Source organism: Argiope bruennichi, chromosome 8, assembly GCF_947563725.1.
Source record: "Argiope bruennichi chromosome 8, qqArgBrue1.1, whole genome shotgun sequence".
Lineage (NCBI taxonomy): Eukaryota > Metazoa > Arthropoda > Arachnida > Araneae > Araneidae > Argiope > Argiope bruennichi.
In genome coordinates this window covers 126,206,047-126,224,830 of record NC_079158.1, presented here as the reverse complement: position 1 = coordinate 126,224,830, position 18,784 = coordinate 126,206,047, and the positions used below count along the sequence as shown (strand labels likewise).

Below are 18,784 nucleotides of genomic sequence, written 5' to 3'. Positions count from 1 at the left end.
CTTTTCAATAGCGAGCACTTATAACGCAAAATATTAATGACATGAAAATTGTAATTGCTCAAAGAGACATTTGAATAATGTTTGTATAACGTAGGAAGCATGATACAATTTCTAAATAATATCCAACCAGTAAATTTTACCATGTTTAAATTTAAATGACTGGGAAATTTTTATGAGTATTTAATCTTTTTTGCAATCATTCCATGAATGAAAAAAAACTCTCAAGTGATTTGCAACCACAGAAATTTCTTTCTCTTTCAGAGAACTTGTACTTCACAGGAAAAGACATAGTTTTAAAATTCCGTTCCGATTCCACAACCCAAAGACCAGGATTTTCGATACAAGTTCGTCAAGCCATGGACTGTGGTTCAACTACACCAGGTAAAAAATTATCAAACGCTGTTTGATGATTGTTGTATTCAGCGACAAGAAAAAACTATTGTATATTCAACATAACTAATAACGGTTCATTAGCTCAGAAAAGAGCAGAATCGTAAGAGAGGTTTCTTAATAATTGAAATATGTCTCTAAACCTTTATCTTTAAATTCAGTGACAATGTTAAATAATTTCATCATATTCAATAATTTACTTAATTCCCCTAAGAAAGGAAGAAAATAAAAAATAATTAGCAATGAATTTTAATTTCGAAGTATTTCCTCCGTTGATCTTCAAACATTGTGTCGAAAAATAGTTTTAAAAACCATTTAAGATAAAAAGCTAAAGGATAAATCTATCGATTTATCTATTACTAGAAAGATCTGCATCATTTGCTCCTAGCTTTAAGAAATAGGTAATAAAATCTTCTACTTTTTTATATACCCACAAATAATGCTTAATACCTATTTCCCCATAAAGAGTCTAATCGGAAAATAAATCCTAACCTGTTTTTCAGGATGCTTGTGATATAATTTTATTTTATTCTGATAATATGCTCTGATTAAGATATCGTTACGAATTTGTAATTTTGCTTTCCAACGCAGTAAGTCTTCTGGTACGGAAGATAGTTTTACAGATAGGTCTGATGGCTGCTGAATGGGTTTCGAATCGATGACAGCTAACCCTGATAACAAACTCGTTATTAAGTGCCAAATTGGCGAAGAATTTAGAAACAAAAATCGAAGATTCCAGAAGCTACAAGAATCTTGACGTAGATACATTAGGACTCACGTTTTGGCAATTTTTCTAAAAGCTTCTTTAAGCAGTCACTAAAACTATAAAAAGCCAAAAGACTGAGCTCAAGTCAACCCGTAGGGAATAGACAATTGAATTCAGCTCAAGCGAATTTTCATTTGAGAATAGCCGAAGTTTGAAGAGACGTGAGTAGTTCAGCAGAGTCTTTCTCCTGCAAGCTCTATTTTTCAGTCTTCAAGTTCTCTGCTTTGAGCTGCTACGATTTTTTATTACCGATTTTCTACTATTGTTGATCTTACGTACTCTTCGGCTCTATTTTGTTGCTTCTGTTCGTATAAATAAAGAGTCGTTATTTGTTACAGATCCTTTTGGACTTTCCACTTTATAACCCTCGAACGGATATTTGGCTAATTTTTCGTAACAATATTCAATCAAATGGTTGCAAGACTTAATTTGTGGAATGGCCAATCCATTACTGTGCAACTCACACAAATGATGACTCACTGGCATCAATGCGCTCGTTAGTCGTTAAATCAGTGAACAAGTTGATGAGGGAAATGCAATGAAGAATTAAATATGAATCAAGTATACACTATTTTCTGATGTGGGAGGCAATGACTGTGAAAGGAGTAATGACGGAAAAGCAAAATGCTTGATTTTTAAAAAAAAGCTGGTATTCAAACATTTCCCTTTGCAATATTTGCTGCTTGAAGAAGCTGTGCTTTTATACATATTTATTTGTCTCAGTATATTTTATTATAAAAAGAAAAATGTTTTAAAAATTTGCAAAGTGCCTTTAGTATATATTTGGAAGAAAAAGTGATCCGTATAACATTAACAAATTCAAACAATTTTATATGGTCAAGAAGCATGTAATACGAATTTTCTGGTACATTTATTCCTTTAAGAGTTCCTTGAAGCTGAAATTTCTTGAATCCATTGCCCTCTAATTAGTTCAATGAAAAAAAACTACTCCAAAGAATTCTACAAAACTAAAATGTATACGATTTTACAGTTCTGTTGACGTTTCCTAATCTGAAATGACATTAAGTTTCACATTGTAAAGTTCGATTGCAATAAATATTTAACGAAAAAGGAAACAGTGTAATTATTCTTAATTTTTTCGTAGTTTTAAATGAAAAAATAGATGGTAGCTTTCTTTGACTCTTACAAGAAGAGTTTTTGCTAAAAATTAAATTTTAAGAAAAAACCATTAATACAGAAAGATTGGTCATCGTGTTCTAAGAAATGGTATCATATTACATACTTAATACACAATTAAATACTCAGAAAATTATTAAAAATCCGTAATCATTCGGTTTTTATTGCTTTGTGATGCTTGAGAAAAGTAAGCTTCATGTAATTTTATGATATGAATTTGGTACAAATCCGAATTTCAATTCCCTTTATTCACAGCTTTTCATTTACCATTAAGTCCTCACTTTTATTATATAAATTGGAATCTTCTCAATACAGGTGATCAGTAGTGACGATTTAATTGCAGTATACACAATCACCGACGTTGCACACAACTTGTTTAGAGTTATGTGGATGCTGAAAGATGTCTGAATGAATATCAGTTTTGTTCAGTAGCAAAAGCAAGAAGTAGTATTTTCTTCCTTGAAATCCAGTCATAATCAAAGGGGATAGATTAGAGATAGCGGAAGGAGGAAAAGGATAGAGCAACTGCCATTCCAGCAAAGAAGAGCGATCACTTGTTTCTAAGGAACTGTTCCACAAGACCTTAAAGTGATAGATAGCTTCATCCAAAGAACCAATAGGGTTGGTACTTCTTTGGATGAGTTGCAAATTCTGCATCATCAAAAACTTGTTGTATGGTGACTCTATTGTAGAATTTCAAATATTTCTAGCCTTCACCATTATTATATTAACTACATTCATAAGGTTCCCGTTATCAAGTTTTTAAGCCATCCATTTTTATTCAGTTAATTTCTATTTTCAATAACACTTGTTTCATTCTTTTTTCTTAGCTTCTAAATATTCATATATGTGTATTTCAGTGGCAACACCAGAAGCTCCAAAGTGTGGTGGTGTCTATGACAGTGAAGAATTTTCTTTGAAAAGTCCCGGCTTTCCAAATGACTATCCTAACAATTCACAATGTGAATACTTGGTGAAGAAAATATCCCCAGACATTTGTGGGCTGGAGTTGAAATTTGCCCATTTTGATGTCGAAAAGGGGCCCGATTGTAGTTACGATTATTTGGATATTGGACACAAGACGATTTGCGGACAACTGCCTGCTGGATTTACTCGTGAGTATCTATCAGGGCATAAAGATTTCACATTTGTAATAAAATGTAATACGTATTCCAATATCATAAAAATTATTTAATGTTTGTTCAGTTCTTCTAAAACTATTGCATTCATTGTAAAGAAAGAGCTGTGTTTCAATACTTAAAATGTGAAGTTAGTACACTATTTATTTAAATACTTTTCAACATTCATTTATTTTACACTATGTTGATAATGAGAAGAGAAAAATCGAAATTAATTTGCCCTTTGATACTATTGAATTGATAGCGCAAAGCAATACAATTAAATCAATTAAATGGAATCAAATGAACAATCGAAAAAAGAATGAACATTGGTGAATTTAATGCCATTTATTCTAAATTTATTTACTAAATTTAGTAAAATATATAAACTGAAAGCAAACAAAATGAAACAAACAAAAAAAATGAATGTCCCGATCCAGCTTTTCCCAGAAAATTGAATATACTATTTTCAAAATTTATCAGTACTTATTTCGTGTTAAAAACTAAGCAACTCAAACATTTATAGTTATTTCTTAATAAGTGAAACTAAATATCGAGCAAATGATTCAATAAGAAACGCATCGCAAAATTTTAATTCATAGAACTGTAGATAAGACGTAGAATCAGTTGTTGTATTCAGATACTGCCAATAAACAACAATTTAAAAATTCAGTCTCAGTAAGTTATTATTTTTCCGCTTTTAAAATTTTAATTTGAATTTCTAAAAATGGCATCGTTTCTATTTTATTGACCGTCTAGAAACGTACCGTTAAAAATTCGTTGCATTTTTCTTTGAGAACAGAGTGCTGTCCTTAACAAATCTGAGATGATCTTTTTAATTACTTTTTCAAAATCATGAATGTCCTTCTTGAGATTTTACAAGGCTCTTTTGTTTCTGGAAAGTCAAATAAATTGGTATAAAATCATTTACGGCAATTTAAAGACGTGTTGATTGACCTGGCAGCTCATGCATTCGATTTTAATCATCAATACTCATTTTTCGAATGGCAGCTCATTCCACTTTCAGATAAATGAATTGATAATCTAAATAAAAACTATAGGCTCATTTCTTACATTTCATCGCGATGAATTGCAGCCCCCGTCGTCATTTCATGGGTATTATTTGTTGAAATATCCCTTACATGGAATTTATGTAAAAAACAACTTTTGATGAAATTAGAGTTAATAAAGGTATTTGGAAACGTGATTATATTACAGATAGGTTAAACTCTTAGCGAGTTCGAAATATTTTCTTCTTTAAGGCGCTCTAGAGGAAGATGGTGAACATTTTTCTAATTCTTTTCAGTGAAATTTTCTAACGTTTTTTATTTTTATTGCAACCGTAATCAAAAACGCTAAAACCAAATATTTCTCAAGGTGCCATTGATCATTCATTCCTTAAACCAGTCATTTGCAAGATAAGTTGCTAATAAGTCATACGTTTCCTGAATCTATAGGATATAACGGTTAAGAGTACGATTTAATTTTCATTTTCAAATGTTCTCCTAAGTAAAAGAGTAATTCTCAATTGGCCCTGACAGTTTTCATCGTAGGGTAATAACAAACAGAGGTTGTTGGTGATGGAGAAAATAACATCTCTAGTCATGGTTGTATTTTCAAAAAAATATGTACATTTTACTGGATTATATTTAAAATACACGAATGAATGAACATTATTTGTTCATCTGAAGGATTGATGAAGCTGACGGTGAATCAACTGAATGTGACAGGTAAAAAAAGTACCATTCTAAATATTTCAAAATTTGATGATGGTTAATGATAGTTTACGATTGCCGGGAATCAGATAACAGTTATACCATTAGAACTTATCAAGAAGTAGATAAGATTTTTCAGATAACGTAAATGTCAGAAGAAAAATTAGTTCAATTTGAGATTCTACTTGAAATGGGTGATCTGTTTTCTGCTATTGAATTGAACTACTAGTCCTTATTCCTTTCAAAATAAGTTTCTGAATATTATAGATTTCACTTCCTTGTCTCATAATGTTCAGCCATTTCTATTTCCATAAAGGTTATTCTCCCAACTTTTCCCAGCAAAATAGGGGTCAGAATGATGATAAATTACACCAAATTGAAGATATAAATTAATTAGGCAATATATATGCAGCATTCTATTAAATAAAATATATTTTTATTGAAAAAACATCGAAAAAGTGCTATTTGAAGGACGAGCAGTAAAATAAATTCTGAGGTCATAAATAGTAGTTTCTTAACATTACAAATACTTTCCCTTCAAATCAGGTCGTTACTGTGATTTGAAAATACGCATTCTTGATTGCCTCGTCTTTTCTGAGCTAATTATGGACTTTGCTGTAATTAAGACTGGTTAATTAATGAATTAATTTTTAAAAATCTATTGTTTAGTGACATTCCAGGACATGATTATTTACTCGCATAAATTATGGACTTTATTTTCTCCTCATATAAATATCCGAAATCGGAAAAAAGGACAACATCTGCAAAATTCGTGCTCCAATTACCCTTACTTATTCTATCTGAATTTAAATCGATTTTTTTTAATTTTAGAAAATTATTCTCTGTAATTAAAGGCAACAAACATATCTCTTGTAAATGCTAGTTTTACACTTGGACGGGAATTTGTATATCTATTCAGAAATGCTCTGTTTTCTCTTGTTAAAATTAGCCCGATATGCCAACGTGACTTACTTTTCCCAACGGAAACAGTCACGTAATCCAACAATCACACGAAAAAATATGTAGCTAAATATTGAATAACACGTGATGACTAATTCTTGTTTTTCTGTTTGTTGTTCGTCTCTTTTATTTTCTTCCTACAACATGCTATATTTAGGTTCCAAAATTAAATTGAAATAACTCTGTTGACGTATGAGCAGAATTTATTGTATTAAACAATCGAAAATAATTTTTTTTACTAACACATTAGCAGCTTGTTTTGGGTTAATAAAAACATCATGTATCTATATTCCAAATAACAAATAAAATTATATATATATATATATTGCTGTTTTTGCAGTTGTATGCTGTTTACAGAATTTTTCAAGCAACTGGTTAAATAATAACAAAAAAAAATCATCGAAGATCCCTACGAAAATTAAAGAATGAAGTCAATAAAATAGAACGAATTGAGTTAAAACTAAAATTATCAGATTTTAAAGCTAGAATAATATTTGAAGAAAAAATAAAGGCGGTTATAATAGAAAAAAAAGTATCTTCAATATTTATTTTTTAATAATTAATTGCCTATTTTTTGAAATATTTCTAATGAATCTTCCAATCCCCTATTCCCGGGGGACACTTCAGACATGTGGAGTCAGAAGCTTCTGGTATGGTGGTTGGTTCTCGACGCCCTGATGAGTACAGAAATGATGTGGTGTCTGCTACCTCCTACCAATGACGGGACCCTCTTACGTGAAGATTAGCTGGTGATGGTTCATAGGACTTAAACATAGTTCCTGCCTATATTATCGCTATCATTCGGTTTCGTCTGTGTGCCTTTGTCTATGTTGTTGGATTTATTGGGGAAAGAATCATTTTTGGCCATACTGCGCCAAGCGTACGATTTAATTTCATCCCAGACTATAAAATAAAATTTACCGTACGGCTTTGAACTGGTAGGAATAGCCATTTTTGGTTCTGAGTACTTAGAGTGAAAACTGTTATTTATATTTGCGTTTAATTTACTGTAATCTAAACCAAAACAATCATTATCATTTTAACTGTAATCTAAGTCATATTGATGAGATCTTTATGCTCTGAAACACATATAAGAACAATGTTCAAAATCACGAACACTTTTTAAGTATTCTTATTTCTAAGTGTAAGCATATGCAAAGAGAAAAATAAAAGTCACGCATTTCGTACATACAATATTATTGAATCTCTTTTCAAAATGTTTACATTGTTTGTTTCAGGGATGATTCCTTTCGAAAATCTGGAAATGAAATTCACCTTCCATTCCGACAAGGGAACTTCCAGAAGTGGGTTTGCAATCAAGATTCGGCAACGTTCGGATTGTGGAACCACCTGGAAGCCAGGTACTTCTTTCCTGTCAGACATTCCTTCATGAACTATAGTAATAAAAACAGATGGATCACTTGTCGCGAAAGTGTCTGTAAAGAGGAATGAGGAAACATTATTTGAATTCTTTAAAATTACTGGCCATCTTTGGTGATCAGCCTGTTCGATCTCCTTATTGAATTTTTATATGTTTAATATTAATGTGGAAAGCATATTGTTTTAATTCATTTTTGTATTTGATGAGACCGAAAAACGCGAGTTTAATTGAATTAGTCCAAACAAATAGCGTGCGTGCAAATTGCAAAATGTATATACTGTGAAATAAAGGCAAGAGTGAAAATCTTACTTTGTATTTAACGTTCATAAAAAGTAATTTTATATCTTAATTTTAGCATTAATAGAAGCGTACGATTAAATACTTTAACAGCTGAGTTTGAATTTCATAACATTAAAAACCAATTATTTTAAACTGTGTAATACATTTAAAGAATTTATTGAAAATAAAGAAAATTATTTACAGAAATGAAACAAATATCATTAAAAAGGCGATTTTTTACATAAGATTTTTAAGGTAATGATAATAAGATAAGATTAATATTTTTAAGAAAATATGAAAACCTTTTTTTAGATAATAGCTTTTGAAGATATGGTCATAAATTCCTATAGTTAAGTCACTGCGATGACCAGTCAGGAAATTGTTAAGCCCATTTCCCCGTTAAATTAAACTTTATTTGAAGCCTATTATTTGATTTTTTGCTGACTTTTTTTTTCTCAGTGGATCATTTTTGATGTAATCTGTCTGAGTATTTTTAATAAAATTTTGCAACTTCATTAATTAGCGAAGCATTAACTGCAGCTGTTAAAACGTTTAATGAAGCAGTATTAAACGTTCGTATAGCCGCTCATACTTGACTGTTGCCATTTAATAACATGTAATAATAGCAATTTCTATTCACATATGTTAACCTTTAATGTATATAAAGTGATGTTAAATACATATTACTGCGTTTAAGGTTCCAATATATTAAGAACTTCACGTTTATCCTATTAATGCAGTAGAATTTCGATTATTTTGGTCTCTAATGATTGAGATATGTATTGTTGATTAAGCAGGGATTTTTTTTTTTTTTTTTTTTTTTTTTTGTTAGAGTCAAAGACTTTTTTAGATAAAGAAAATTGTCATGTGAGCCAATTTTCAGGAGGCAAAAGCATATAAATTAATATTATCAAAAGGCGACTTTATTTAAGTCGAAAATTTATTTAGAAAAAAAAATATTGTTCCATTTTTTTAAAAAAAGTCCAATAATATTATGAGAAAATTCCACGCCTCTTTATAAAAAAAGGCAGAGTAAATTTTTTGGAAAATCTCACATTATTTAGAGGAGAAAATATTCTTTTGAGAAACCCTTAAAGATGTAATAGGAAAATGCAAAGGAAACGTTGAAAATCAAAAAACATTCACGAATTATCTTGTAAGAAATTTGATTATTAATGAAAGAAAAGAGTTTATAATTTAAAATTGTTTAGTATCAGTCTATTGACAAGTTTCCGATTATCCGCGGTGATTACGGCTATAATCAGCTCGGATAATCGAGGTTCTACTGTTTGCTTAATCGGCTTTTTATGTGAAAAATACATCATTAAAAAAATCAATATTTTAAGCGATATTCACGTGCATATGGAATTCCTTACCAAAATTCTACCAGTAATTTTTTATTACATTCATAGAATTACAAATAAGAAATTTTCACTAACAAAAGCTAAAAATGAAACTTCAAATAAAGAGACTTTCATTAGAAAGAAGAAACTTTTTATGAAGTAATCTTGTTCAAACGTATGTGTAAAGAGAAAGAACACTTTCTATGTCAGAAGTATCTATTTTTGTTTTGTTTTTATTTTAGTAATCCATAGATCTAATGGCTGCGCTGAAACGAACACAAATCTAAGGACTATTTTGATTTATGGCTTAAAGAAACATAAAGATTATTCACGCAATCAGATTTAAGCCAAATTGATGAATAAAAAGATATATTCGGGCCACAATCATCTTCAGATATTCAAAATATTTTCAGTAAATGCACTGTTAAGGAAATCTATCCGATGGGCATACGATACAAAGAATCAAAAAAATTTGAAAAGAGATATTGATGCTTTATTCTACAACGAACAACAAAAGGTAACAAAACATAGGATGCACAAAGAATGTTTTTGCAGAAATCAACAACGCACAAACAAACAGAAAAACTATAGCAACAGCAAAGTAGCATTCGGAGTGCAGCTAGAGAGCTGGCTCCGCGATCAACATTCCAAAAACAAAACTGATATTCCTGTGAGCGGCTCTACTTGTATTGTCTTCCTAGAGGTATCGAATTTTCTATAAAAATCTCATGCTCCTCTCTTAATAAAAATAATACAAAATTCCTACATTTTATAAAATATTTTCGTCGCCAAATTCATCATATAGTCATCATATAATCACCAATTCAGTCGCCAAGGCCAAGGATCTAGCATTCATTCAGCATCGATTACGAATATCTGTAAATCTCTCTTTTCAGCGATGACATTCAGATTGCAAGGAAGCAAGATTACAGATTCGTAAGAGAACATAATCTAAAGTTATGATAAAGCTGTTTCTGAATGCAAACTACAGAAAAGCCAAAACACATTCTGAGAAAAAAGCAAAGGCACCATCAAATTTTAGCATGGTAGTTGTTTTATTTTAACTGACATACTATTTGCTACGAGCGTGATGAAAAATCATTTAAAACTTTTTATAGGCAAACCGTTGAATCAAGAACTACAACTTTAACACACAGTAATTTTAGAATAATGGATGCTTATTTAGGAAGAGTTTTTCAACATATTTATTTTATTCTTAATTATTTTACATTTTTTAATGTTCTTCGTTAATAATTTCAGAGAATATTATTGACCAAATAGAATGTTAATATCATTCGAAAATTGGAAAAAAGAAAATATTTCAATAATACTAATTTTATTTGAATACGTTTAATAATTCTTAATAATTTTTTAAATATTTTTTAAAGAAATATATTTTATTGATTTGATTACTGGATTCATATTAACACATATTACAGTGATATAGAATGCATTTTGTATGAGAAAGTTATAACTGCTATAAAATTTAAAATAATTTTTTTTAAATAAAATCTAACTTAAACATTATCATACAATGATATTTCAAACTAAAAATCCTATCTTCTTTAAATTTGTTTTAAATTGCAAAAAATACTCTGATTTAAAATTTTTAGCACTAAAAATCTTTTTTTCTCCTTCGTTTTGGATCAAATATTTTTATTGTTGTTGAATTAAACCATCTTCTCTCATTTCAGATAAATATATATATATATATATAAACAAAGAAAACTATGATAAGATCCAGGTTGTAGGGAGAATATAGTATTCCGATTAAATAGATCCGGACTTCTTTTTGTTTCCTGAATACATGACTTTATATAAGACTATATACCATTTAACGTTTTTCTTTCAAAAATTACGTGGAAGATCTGGACATTTAAAACTTTGATTTCTGAGCATCTTAGTCTTCTCTATAGGAGTTCTTATTTGCACTAATGATCTTTTTTTTATAGTATGCCTTGAAAATATATTTTGCAGCTAGTTTAATGTTATATATCACCGTAATTTACTATAATTTTCTCATTGTGGCCTGTTCAACGATTAATTATCAGTCTTCGGATAATTTAGCTGCTCTGCACCTACTTAATGCTAGGTATAGAGTTTATCATTTTTATTTTTAGATGTATGTATATGGTGCTTGCATGTATTTTGATCATTTTTTACTTTAAAAATGCATTTATTTAGAAAAACTAGTACAATATATATCAATATTTTCCCTCATTTTCTACAACTTTTTCCTATTTTCGTCCAATAAGTCTTGCAATTGATTGTCTTCAATTTTTTTGGATCCCCCCCCAGGGTGTTCTTTGACATTGACATCGAAATCCCCACTCTTACATCCTTGAAACCAAAACCTCCATTTGGAATATGACAGAACAGCATCACTATAAGTTTCTAAAAGTATCTGATGGGTTTTGGCAGCAGATTTCTTCAAATCAAACAAAAAAATAAAAACAACGAATGTCGAAAATGTAATTTGCAGTGTTCCATGATTGAAGTCTTTATACACTGAATAATTCAATAATACTTAATAGAAAACTTACAAAATGACAACAATAAAGTTACCCAAAACCATTGTCGTTAATATACTTCTTTTATTTACCAATAGATGTCGCTGCTTGAAATACATGCAAGCACCTAATAAATTTAATTGTTCATTATATGTTATCAAGCCACTTCAGTAATTTAATCACGTTTTGAAAGTTTACTTTTTTAAGTAACTGCTTAAAAAATTGAAGCTCACCCTCTTTTCAGCTTTTCAAAATGAATCTAGATGCAGCACAACAAATACCGTACGCTATCACGAATACAATAATATTTTTAAGAAATCAGTAGAAAAATTTGTTGGCATTACTATTTTACGTCAAAAGTGACAAACGCGATTAACAGAGACAAAATATTTACAATAACATAATCTTTTATGTGAAAATGGCATCACTTAAAATATCGCACCGTCTGTTGTCAACCTTTCATTGTTTTTTATTTATTTATTGTCTTTTTACATCGTTCTTCACCAAACCCATAAAAAATACGGTGCTCATTATTTATACACCTGTTCTTTCACCTTTCAGATGGAGGATTTTTTTTCTATTTGTGGAATAGCAGCTTTTTTTTAAGCTGCGACGTAGATAGACACTTGTGGAGTAAAAAAAATAGGAGATGGCGTGTTTTCTATTGACGCAACGAGGCGTGAAAAAAATGCGTCAATGGTTTTTTGCTTTTTTTTTTAAGTGAAACAGGCATTAACCCGAAGTCTGACCTTACAACAAATACGTAGTAAATTTCTAGTCAAAGAAAAAAGTTATCCTAAAGGGCATTTTTTTCACAATTGCAGCTCATCGAAAAGTAAATAGCATAATAATAAAATAAAATATGATTTTCTAAAGTATGGATAGATAGTTAATATTTTTAAGAAAAGAAAGCTTCGGAAACATCTAAAAATAATAGTTTATTCTATAGGATTTTTTAAAGAGCTATTTATAAGAAATGTCAACAAATTACAGGATTAACATTTATAAAAATTTCAAAATGTAATATATGTAATAAATCTGAATATTGTAGAAAATTAACAATATTGAAATAAAGAATTTACAATCTTCTTTTTAATAAATATGTTTTCATCAAACTACTCTTAACTTTATAAAAATATATGTCTGTTCAACTATTTTAAGGATGAACCAATTCACGCCGTATGTATATGCAGTACACTCTCGAGTATCCGGCTTAATGGGGCGAAAGGAGAGGCCAGATTTCTATGAACTCATTTCTTTGTCCACCTATACCAGAAGACAGACTTTTTATACCAAAGCATGCTGTTATGATACGTATTTTCTCATTGAGTACTAAGCCCTCCATTTATCTCAATGCGAATGGTTTTTCTTACTTGTATTCCACTGTGCAACACGCCACTTTTCAATGTCTGCCTGATTTTTTATCAGTTCCCCTCTGTACTTTGTTACTGCTCCCCTCTGTACTCCTAACTCCGAAGTTATATTTTTGGCTGTCTAGTCGCTGTATAGAACGTAATTTCTCCTCCATAGTCATTGCAACTTTTTCCTTTTATCTCCCATTTCGAAATCTTCGTTGTGTTTCACTTAAAAAAGCATTAAGTATACTCAAAGACAATATACGAATACTGTACGTACTGTGCAAGTTATAATCCGGGACACGTAAGAGGATCGTAACAAACGCCGGCTTCTAATGCCTTGGCAATGTTGTCTATGCAACGCATTGCGTTCTTCATTTAATTATGATAACAAAAAACCTTGGCCGGATAGTACTGAGCCGAATAGTCACGAGCTGGATACTCCGTAGTGTACTGCATTAATAAATTGAGTCGGAATGTCATTTTATTGGACTGAGAGAAAAATCAGTTCTGAATATTTCGTAACAATTCTTAAATTATTAATTCTTAAAAACTGTTTTCATGATTAGTTTAATTTTAACAATCGCGTAATCATACATGCTGCACTTAGTGATCCTTGCATACAGTTCTGCACTTCTTGCTCAATTGCTTGGTTCAAAAGCTATATTCAAAAGGCTTTGCCGATCCGTTATTGATAAAGAAAAGAGAAACACTGTATAATCTAGATTACATTCTTCCAGTCACTCCTCCGACCCGCATGTGCGACCACTGCCTGAAGGAGAATCGTGGCCACCTCATCAGTCCGGACTACCCTATGAACTATCCGAGCGGACTGAAGTGCACCTACCACCTCCAGCGAGCCAAGACGTATTGCGGGCTGGAGATCTTCTTCCACGACTTCCAACTGCAGGAGACACCCTCCTGTTCTGGGGATGCCCTCATCGTGGAAGGAGAGGAGGAAGAGAGGCTGTGTGGAAGTGTCCTGAAGGGAAAAATAAGTAAGCAACTTATAACATATGCATGCCATATTCCATTTCCCTTCCCGAGTAGCACAACTTGTTGCACAATATTATACAATATTTTGCGATATTATATTATTCAAAATTTTATATTGCGAATATTTGCTTAATATGCCACTGATTCATTTGTGTGCCACTGATTCATCTTACATGTTAGTATAATCATGAACTAATAGGTTGGTTGGTTGGTTTGTAGGGTTTAATGGCGCAAGGGCCAGGCTTGGCCATGCTGCGCCACATGAACTAATAGGAGTGAAGTTACTTCTAATATACAACAGATGTAATCGTATCTCTTCTTGATTCACTCGTTGGCTGCCGCGACTCACTTCTGATATTCGAGCAATCTATCTGGTTAGATGAACTTCTTCTTCACTGTAGTAGAAAACGGGCCGCCTAATAAGATAGGTGGTTGGCTACAATTCCATATCATCTGTAACGCACAGGCGCGTAATGCGATGGTCAACATGTGATCTCATAAACTTTTTGCAAAATAAACTTTTGTCTCCATTTGAAATCAAATGGAGACAACAAATAAAAGAATTATTATTCTTGAGAATATCTGGCTAAGGGCCATAGCATCTCAGTGATGATTCTTTTAAAATTGTACCTATAGAATAATATGCGATAGCTCGGTTTTTGCTATGAGGTTTTTTTAATTAGTAATAACCAACTTGGCAATAATTTCTGCTAAAAGGTAAACTAATTCACCTTTTTTCATCTCACTTTTTTTCACTGAATGATTCCCAGCGAATTCCACATCAAAGTATCTGTTCTAAGTTTCATGAAAATTTCAAACAAATTTTCCTACTAATTCATGCCACAACTCAAATGAATACTGATTCACAGACAATATAATATTTTCAGCATAATTCTATAACTCAATAATTAAAATGACATTCATTTATAAACTTTTATTATAAAATCAACATGAATATATTTTTAAAAATCTTGGCAATTTTTAATAAGTATTAATAAAAAACTATGTAAATAACCTGATTTTTTTTTATAAAAATGTGTGACATCACAACGCACTAAATACAAAACACGGATATACAGATACTGTTTAAATATTCGCTTAGTAAATGATAAAAATTTTCTTTTCTGCTTAACAAAACAGCATCATTCCCTACCGTGTCCATCCGTTACTCTGAACTAGAACTGAAAGGTTTTTCATTTCGCCACTACAGAAAGAATGGCGCTGCAGACAAGGCTAAACAACTAGTATCTTTTTTTCCCCTTTTAGCATTTGTTTCGATTACCTCATATGAATGTTGATTGTTATCTGTTATCTTCCCTCAAGATCTAAATACACCTACCGTCGTTAGAAGGCAGTAGTAAAGTCACCATTACAATGCTTTCTCAATCCTAAATTGGTTATTGTTAAATTTTCAACTGTGCCCCTAATCAGATTTATGTCAAATACAAAACTAGATTATATATTTTTCTATTTTAATACTGTATAAACATATTCACAGAGCTATTGAAATCGATTTCTTATTATTGTATTTGGCATAGTGAACTAGATATTATACAAGTTGTATATTGTGAATAGAATATTGCAATTGATAATGATTCGTACCCAAGAGCTCACATTTTAATTAAAAAATAACTTTAATAAAATTCTTGCTAAAACGGAATATCATGAAAGCATTTACATTTTTTTGGGGGGGGGGGGCTAAAATTTCTTACAAAGCCTGCCACAATCATATTGAATCAGTGCGCTTATTTCAGTTATTTGTACAAAAAAAATGAACGCCTAAATCTCTAAAATTAAGAATAAAACATCAAATGAGAATTTAAATTAAATCAACGAATCAAAATCAACCACTTTAAAATGTAAATGTATGAGCAAACTCTTTTTAGTTTCTAAGGGCAGTTTTCATGTCTGAAATCCTTGTGGTCTTTTACTTCGTCACTTTTCATTTAAATCAAACAACTGAGAGAAATCGAATATTGAATTTATGCAGGATCTTGTGACATTTTCAAAAAGTTTATTTAAATTTAGATGAATTGAAATATAATCTGGGTAACTTACAAGTTTAAAAATTTTTTTCAGGGAAAATTGATTTTCCGATTGGAGATGAAAATGAAATTACACTACGTTTCGAAACCGATGATCAGGGTTCAGCTCCGGGTTTCCATGCGGAATACCGACAGATTCCATGCAGAGGCTATCCATGGCGGCAGGGGCGTTCGCAATGGACTCCTTCCAATGGTTCTGACTGGAATAGAAGTAACTAGACCCGGTTCCAAGTGTCTACAGAAAACGAATTCGTGAACAAATTCTACATTTTACAGTACTGTTCACCAAGTGGTTAAAGAACTATCGAGCTTTGATTCACTTGGTAAAAAAAAACAATACAGCAAAATGCATCGGTTTGATTGATAATCATACTGTCTTCTGAATGGGAAGAAAATAGAGGCATGGTTTTGCTAGAGTGGCTTAATGCATGAAATTCATCTATCATTGAAGGAAATATAATCAAACACAGGACGAACAAAAGTACATTTTATGTAGCATTCATCCGTCCCTTTAAAATCAACAACTTTTTTTTCTTCGAGTAAAAGTTAATTTCTACATAGGACATTTCGGAAATATAACACATGTTTGAAATTCAATTACGATTTAGCTAATCGTTATTGAATTTAGGTACATCCTAAAACTTTTTGGACCCATTTTAAATATTCCCATGCATGTATACAGAACTTTCTTGTTGGTGATTGTTTTGAAATAAAGTATTTCCGCTCTTTTTCATACAGATTCTACAGATAAAAGCATGTATCAGTTTATCGTTTGTCAACATTTGATAATCTAAGTACTTTCTAAGTATCAAAACTTTATCAGAAATGGTAGAAGGACATTTATCAGGGCATTATCGCGATTCATAAACATCCTGATAGCGTTTATTCAAAACAATTTCTTTAAAGGAAAAAATTGCTTAAAAAATTATAATGAATAATACAGTAAATATCTTTTGAAATAAATTGCATCTTAAATAAAACTTATATTTTATAAAGTTATACTCTGTTGAAAATTTCTCATTTGAAATTTTGAAATCATTTTATTTCATTTATTTTGAACTATGTTAAACTATTTTTCTTTTCATTATTGGAATAATAGATAAAGCACATATGTTATGAATACAGCATTCACTTAATCTAAAATATTAATGAAATATAAATCCTTGAACTTCGGTAAATTTGAAGAAAAGTTTTGCAATTTTTCTATTGAATTATAGAAATTAAACAAACGCGTATATCTGTTTAGTTTTTTTTAAAGAAATTAAGGGATCAAGTGCCTTATTTTCGTTATTATTTATTGTTTTTATCAATAATGGTTATTTAATATATTTTTTAAATAAAGAAAAGTTATTGATTATGTGTTTTGTGATTTTTTTTTTTTAGATTTTAAAATTATTTATTTATATTAATGTTTCCGATAGATTATTAAAAATATAATTGTTAAATTATTAAAGTTAATGATTTATTAAAAATATAAGAAATAAAAAGTTATACATATATATATATATATATAAAATCCATAAATGCGATTCATTGAGGTTGATATTAATACCAACTGCGTTATCAATTCCAAACAATTTTATTCTTCATTTTTTTCCCGAAGATCACTGTTTCTTGTATAAGTTGAAGACAGCTTTGATTTCGTAACAGAGTTTTGGCTACGGTCGTGGGTTTGAAATTCAATTCTATCAAAAACCCGCTATTCATACTAGCTTGGTGCACGTTAAATCCTACAGGATGAACTGTCTACCCACTCGTGTGGCATGGACAAGGGAAACACCGACTCAAATACCGTCCTTGTCATCTGATTATGACTAAATTATGCGGTACTTCCTTAAAAATGCCTTTGAATAGCTTTAGAACAAGGGATAACCTAATAAAACTTAACCCTTCCACAATTTAATTAAGTAACCAGTTAATAAAGTATCTAGCCAGAAATAAAAATTGATTGAATTTTTTTGGAGTTGGTAGCTCGCACAAGCTCTTATCTCACAACTTCGAAATAAGAGCTTGAAACAATCTTATAATAAAGTAATCACGATAAATCCTACAAAATTTAAAGTTTCTTTAAAAATTCTTCTTATCTTTTGTAAACTTTTATTGGTTCGTGTTTCACATTTCTGTGCAAATTGCGTTTTCCCTTGTGACCGGAGAAATCCAGTTTTTAAGAAAACGCACTCCTCCAACTCACTACTTGAGACGTGTATTGTGATGACGCAAGCTGCAATATCTAATCTCGCAAGTCGTGAAAGATTACGTTTTGATTTCATTATTTGAATATCGAATCAAAGTTCACTCGATAACAGGGTATTGAAGTCTTTCTTGACTATGCACATATTTACCATGAAGTAATAGAAGTATCTTAAGCACGCCTATGCATCTGAAAGGATACAAGGCCATGAAAAAATGACGCAAGTAAGAAGATATAATTCTTGAGAATTAGAAAAATTCAATGTAAGGATTGTAGTACTGATAATCTTGAAAAGATATCGCACATTTTCGCAGTGATGAATTCACTGAACCATGAAACTAATTAGAATTATTACGTGAGAAAAACAGTACGTGGTCGTTTTCCCTTCATTAAAAAATCTGATGCTTGTATGATAAAATATGAAGCGGTTTACGTTTGTTGTCTTTATCTTACTAGCATTTCGTGTTCAAAATTAGACAAATATCTGCTGATTCAGATAAAATTTAAGAACAGTTTAAGTTGGCTGCTTTAAAAAAAAAACATATTTCAGGTTGCTTTAAAAATATAAATAGTGTTGATAAATCTTCGTTAAAAAAAT

General features: G+C 30.6%; 1 protein-coding gene across 2 annotated transcripts in view; it reads left to right on the top strand.

The window, feature by feature from the left end:
• Positions 1-16,512, top strand: part of LOC129981593 (cubilin-like) — a 134,147-nt gene extending 117,635 nt beyond the window's left edge. For both annotated transcript variants that reach the window (XM_056092500.1, XM_056092499.1), the window contains exons 22-26: positions 262-381; positions 3,154-3,408; positions 7,325-7,447; positions 13,695-13,952; positions 16,030-16,512. In XM_056092500.1, the coding sequence (XP_055948475.1) occupies positions 262-381; positions 3,154-3,408; positions 7,325-7,447; positions 13,695-13,952; positions 16,030-16,214 (941 nt within the window). In that variant the 3' untranslated portion in view covers positions 16,215-16,512. The remainder of the gene's footprint in view (positions 1-261; positions 382-3,153; positions 3,409-7,324; positions 7,448-13,694; positions 13,953-16,029) is intronic.
• The last annotated feature ends 2,272 nt before the right edge of the window (positions 16,513-18,784 follow it).